Source organism: Staurois parvus, unplaced genomic scaffold (genome assembly GCF_062004578.1).
Source record: "Staurois parvus isolate SC_StPar_1 unplaced genomic scaffold, SC_StPar_1.0 ptg000155l, whole genome shotgun sequence".
NCBI classification, from domain to species: Eukaryota; Metazoa; Chordata; class Amphibia; order Anura; family Ranidae; genus Staurois; species Staurois parvus.
In genome coordinates this window covers 17,636,734-17,642,733 of record NW_028317951.1, presented here as the reverse complement: position 1 = coordinate 17,642,733, position 6,000 = coordinate 17,636,734, and the positions used below count along the sequence as shown (strand labels likewise).

General features: G+C 47.1%; 1 protein-coding gene across 1 annotated transcript in view; it reads left to right on the top strand.

The window, feature by feature from the left end:
* Window positions 1–4,491: 4,491 nt before the first annotated feature.
* The window catches only part of NCEH1 (neutral cholesterol ester hydrolase 1), a 51,067-nt gene continuing 49,558 nt past the window's right edge, over window positions 4,492–6,000 (top strand). Inside the window, exon 1 of the mRNA XM_089675522.1 lies at window positions 4,492–4,827. Coding sequence (XP_089531648.1) covers window positions 4,690–4,827 — 138 coding nt within the window. The 5' untranslated portion in view covers window positions 4,492–4,689. The remainder of the gene's footprint in view (window positions 4,828–6,000) is intronic.

Here is a 6,000-nt window from a genome sequence, read left to right as displayed (position 1 = left end):
TTATAACCCTTGTCATATTGTTTTTCGCCATCTGTGTTCTATTGCAGTGATTTCCCATCATTTCCTGTCCCATAGCGAGAGAAAATCCCTGCAAATTAAGGGAATTCCTTGGGGACCCCTAGGTTTTTCTTTTACTTTCGCTTTCAATAATTATGGTAAACAGGAGAAATAAAGAGGGTGAATCTCATTACTGAGGGCACAGACAGCAACATAAACCTGACGGGTGTCCCTCTTCACTCTATCCAAAACTAAAAAAAAAGTTTTGTCTTGAGTTATACTTTAATACAAAGTAGCAAACTGTGCCAGTGATTGTAGCAGAATTAGTGGAGAAATTAAATATTTTATACAAAGTAGCAGACTATGCAGAGAGACAGGGAGAGAGAGAGAGAGAGAGAGAGAGAGAGAGAGAAGACTGGAATTATGCAGCATCTCAGCAGATAGCTACATCTAGGTACATCTTTTGATGCATATTTTTTCCCTCAAATCCTTCCGTGTGTTCATGTAATCCCAGACAGATTCCATGATGTTGAGATTGGGGCTCTGTGGGGGCCAAACCATCATTTCCAAGACTCTTTGTTTTGCTTTAGATAGTTCTTAATTATTATTATTATTATTATACAGGATTTATATAGCGCCAACAGTTTGCTCAGCGCTTTACAATATAAAGGGAGACAATACAGCAACAATACAGTTCAATACAAGAGGGTTATTTTATTTTTTTATAAAATAAAGGGAGACAATACAGCAACAATACAGTTCAATACAAGAGGGTTAGGAGGGCTTTGCTCCTTGGAGCTTACAATCTAAGAGAGAGGGGCTGGTGGTACAAAAGGTAATAACTGTGGGGGATAAACTGATAGGAGTAATAGAAGATTCTGTTATTAGCTGAAGGCAGGATAGGTTACCCTGAAAGATATGTTTTCAGAGATTGACTAAAAGTGGGCAGAGCAGGCGATGGTCGGATAGATTGGGGTAGAGCATTCCAGAGGATGGTGGAGGCTCTGAAGAAGTCCTGGAGATGAGCATGGGAGGAGGGGACAAGGGAGCTAGAGAGTAGGAGGTCGTGCGAGGAGCAGAGAGTACAGTTTGGGTGATATTTGGAGACAAGATTGGTGATGTAATTTGGGGCAGAGTTATAAATGGCTTTATATGTTATTGTTAATGTTTTGAATTTTTTTTGTTGGGCAACGGGAAGCCAGTGGAGGAAGTGGTAGAGAGGGGTGGCTGATACAGAACGGTTAGTAAGGTGGATGAGTCTGGCAGCAGCATTCATGATAGACTGAAGAGGGGATAGCCTGCAATGAGATAGGCCAATGAGGAGGGAGTTACAATAGTCAAGGCGAGAGATAACAAGGGAGTGAATAAGTTGCTTAGTGGTTTCCGAGGTTAAGAACGCGTCAGCCATTTGACCGCACTGACAGTTGGAACACCTTGCTTGCCATTGTGGCCATCGTCATTATGCAAATTCTTTTTAGATACATGTTTCGTCTGTGAGTATGTTTTTGTTTTTCACTCCTTTCAATAAACCTTGGATAATGCACTAGGTGTGTGCGCCACCTGTTTATTCTCTCTATCTAGTGGCTGATCTCCCCGTCTGAGGAGGGCTGCACCCCTGAAGCATTTCCTTTGGTTGTCACTGTCCTGGTTCCCTTGGCTTCCCTTTTGGCTGTGCATATCCTGAGGCGCTGGAGAATACATACGATATCCGGTTCGGTTGGAGAAGAGAAAGGGTCCAAGGACAGAACCTTGAGGGGCCCCTACAGAAAGAGGAAGTGAAGAGGAGGAGACAGAGAGGAAGAGATTGAAGATATGAGTGAGGGAGCATAGGACAGAAGAAGAGGGTGACCGTAGTAGTTAAGAGAGGGGGCAGGATCCAGGGGGCATGTGGTGAGAGGGTTTCTGAGAAAACTTTGGCTGTATGTTTTGGGTTGTTGTCCTGCTACAGAATAAATTAGGGTCAATCACACACCTCCCTGATGGAATGGCATGATGGATAAGTATCTGCCTGTGTCTCAGCATTGAGGGCACCATTGGTCCTTGCCAAAACTCCAACTCAATTTGAAGCAATGCAGTCCCAAGCTTGCAAGGATCTTCCACCATGCGTCACTGTTACCTGCAGACACTCATTATTGTATCGTTCTCTAGCTCTTCAGCAAACAAAATGCCTCCTGCTACAGCAAATATTTCACTTTTTGACTTATCAATCCAGAGTACCTGCTGCCATTTTTCTGCATCCCAATTCCTATGTTTTTGTGTGTAGTTGAGTTGCTTAGCCATGTTTCCACATCAGAGATATGTTTTTTTGGCCGCAATTCTTCCACTAAGACCACTTCTGGCCAGATTTCACCAGACATTAGATGAATGTACCTGGGTCCCAATGGTTTCTGCTAGTTCTGTGCTGATGGCATTGCTGGACCTCTTCCGATGTCATAGGGAAGTAAGCATGATGTGTCTTTTGTCTGCTACACTATGTTTCCTTGGCCAACCAGTGTGTCTACAGTCCTCAATGTTGCCCATTTCTTTGTGCTTCTTCAAAAGAGATTGAACAGCACATCTTACATAGGTAAACAGCTACATAGTAAGGTTGAATAAAGACATTAGTCCATCAAGTTCAACTTTTGAGGGTGTGGATATCCTGTATTCTCTAAGATGCCCATTCAATATTTTTTCTAAATGAACCCCCAGTCTTGAAACCTCAGTCTTCTTTGAAATCTTTGCCTGGGAGAGACCTTGCTGATGCAGTATAACTACCTTGTGTCTTGTTGCTGTGCTCAGTCTTGCCATGGCCTATGACCTGTGACATAAAAATGTCTTACACAACCTCATCTTAGTAGCAGAGTTTAGCATGGGCTTCTGATGAAGACTATATTGGCCACATCACGTGCTTACCGCCCTCTTCCACAACCTCATCTTAGTAGCAGAGTTTAGCATGGGCTTCTGATGAAGACTATATTGGCCACATCACGTGCTTACCGCCCTCTTCCACAACCTCATCTTAGTAGCAGAGTTTTGCATGGGCTTATGATGAAGACTATATTGGCCACATCATGTGCTTACCGCCCTCTGACAAAGTAATTCACAGTGAAAGGCTTTTCAGAGGGTGGTATTGCAGTGACTGACAGTGGTTAAGGAGGGTCTACTGCCTATATTTTTGTTTTTCAGTTTTTATTTAAACACCAAACAGTAACTTTACGTTGTGGCACAGCTCCACAACTGCGAGTCAAATGGTTGTGGTGCAGCCCCACTGATCTCTAGCATGTGGCAAGTGGTGGCGTACATCAAACTCTGCGTCCGAGTTAAAAATGCCATGGCTGCAAAGCATTGCGGCCACAGTATTTGTACTGACTGTAATGATAGCATTGGGGGGGGGGGGGCAGTTATACCCTGGCTCAGCTTCCTGTCCACCCCTGTTCCCCTCAGCCACCTGGGTGGACGGGGGAGTGGTAAAAACAGGTGACTGAGCTGTGGTTTTACTGCCCCCACTCAAAATGTTTCAATACAGACAGACAGGGCTGTACATATGCTGCAACCATAATGGTGTGCTTCGCAGCAGTAGCATTTTTTTTTACCTCTGACTGCAGAAAGTGATAGGCAGTAACCTGTTTTCACAGATTATGATATGGTTTACCAAACCACTTGCCCCAAGGCATGCAAATGTTGTCCCAGTCACCCAGGGGTGTATTTACTGCAAGGCAAACAAGGCATTTGCCTAGGGTGGCACTTTTCAGGGGGGGGCAGCATTGTACTCTGGAAGAAGAGACAGAAGAAGGGACACACATGGCATGGGGACCGGGTGGGATCCAAAAGAGGCTGCGGGCTCCTTGACGGTGAATGCAGAGCCTGACTCTTACTCCAGGGGATGTCTGGGGCTGTGAAGGTGAGTGTCTTTCTCTCTCTCGCTGGGTGGTGGGATGGCTGGTGTAGGGAGGGTGGAGCTAGTGGGAGGCTCTCTTGTGTTGGTTGGTGTCAGGATCTCTATGTGGGGGGCGCCCGATTTTTGTGTTGCCTAGGCTAGCACAAAACCTAAATACACCACTGCAGTCACCTAGTGTGTACAGTGACCACTATAACGAGTGAGGAGGGTTGCCATGCAGATACAATGTAAAAGACAAACGAAACCAGTGCTCAAATCTTCATGCAGACTATAGGAAATTGGGAATACCAAACGGAGAGGTGCTGCCCTTAAAGATCGGGAAGTCTGGACACTGGTGAACAAAAACAGACAATGGCGCACTCTCATCGTGCATTACCGTGGTAACCCATGTATTTATTGAATAAACAAATGGATGTATACTCACAAACCAATGGGAATAAAAGCAGAAAGTGTGGTCCGCAATGCTGTGCCCTTAATAAGGATAACTGACGTGTTTCAGCTTATCCTTTCCCTTTGTTTATTCAATAAATACGTGGGTTACCATGTGAGAGTGCGCCCTTGTCTGCAGCTACAATGTGTTCATAGTGTGCGCATGCCCACACTCACACAGCAGGTGGCGCTGTTCCACATGACCGTTGATTACTCCAGCCACACAATGCCTGTTCTGCAAGGACATGACACTCTCCTGCTTGACTTCCTTTTTGTGGCTCAGCCTGATTGGATGACGTTGATCGAACAATGAAATCATCCAGCTGACAGAAAGTTGGGCTGTGTAGATTGTGTATGTACACAGCTGGGAAGAGTCGGCCATCAACATGAGAACGTGGTCTACCCTGCTGACAGCACTGACAGCTCTCACTGCCTACTATGTGTACAGCCCACTGCCCAGCACCTTGACAGAGCCCTGGAAACTCATGATGCTGGATGCCACCTTCAGATGTGCTCAGGATCTGGTGAGTACTGGGAACACTGGTCTGTGTCCATCCTACAGGGAAGAGCTGTGGTCTGCCTGCAGGCCGGCCGGCTTCCACAATCACAAGCTGCACTGCCTGTGTAATCCTGTGTTTGTATAATGAGGTCAGTCTGCAGGCTCTGCCATGGATTTGTCAGCCAGTGTGATGTACATGTTTACATATGTGCACAGTAACCATAGACACAGGGGGTGCACATTGCACATGTCATGTACTGGGGGGCACATGAACTGGACTTTACAGGAGCATTGTGGGACTAGTATAGCAATGAAACAGGCTAGCTGAGGGGCCCATTCACAACATATGGGCTAGGCAGCATTGGCCAACACAGTGCAAACACAATAGACAAGGCACAATGCCTTATGTCCTATAGCTGAGGTCTCCAAACTGTGAACTGGGCCACATCCAGCCCACTACAAGATTTAATATGGCCCTCAGCTAGGGTCAGTAGTGTATCCTCAATGTGCAGAGGCAGGGTATACAGTCTCTGTTTCAGCCCCCTCCCCCTATTTAACAGGGAACTCTGATGTAAGGGGGGCTGTGATAGGGAGCATGATGTAAGGGGAAGGGGTTTGATGGGGAGCATGATGGAAGGGGTCTGATGGGGAGCATGATGGAAGGGGTCTGATGGGGAGCATGATGGAAGGGGTCTGATGGGGGCCATGATGTAAGGGTAAGGGGTCTGATGGGGGCCATGATGTAAGGGGAAGGGGTCTGATGGGGGCCATGATGTAAGGGGAAGGGGTCTGATGGGGGCCATGATGTAAGGGGAAGGGGTCTGATGGGGGCCATGATGTAAGGGGAAGGGGTCTGATGGGGGCCATGATGTAAGGGGAAGGGGTCTGATGGGGGCCATGATGTAAGGGGAAGGGGTCTGATGGGGGCCATGATGTAAGGGGAGGGGGTCTGATGGGAGCATGATGTAAGGGGAAGGGGTCTGATGGGGAGCATGATGTAAGGGGAAGGGGTCTGATGGGGGCCATGATGTAAGGGGAAGGGGTCTGATGGGGGCCATGATGTAAGGGGAAGGGGTCTGATGGGGGCCATGATGTAAGGGGAAGGGGTCTGATGGGGGCCATGATGTAAGGGGAAGGGGTCTGATGGGGGCCATGATGTAAGGGGAAGGGGTCTGATGGGGGCCATGATGTAAGGGGA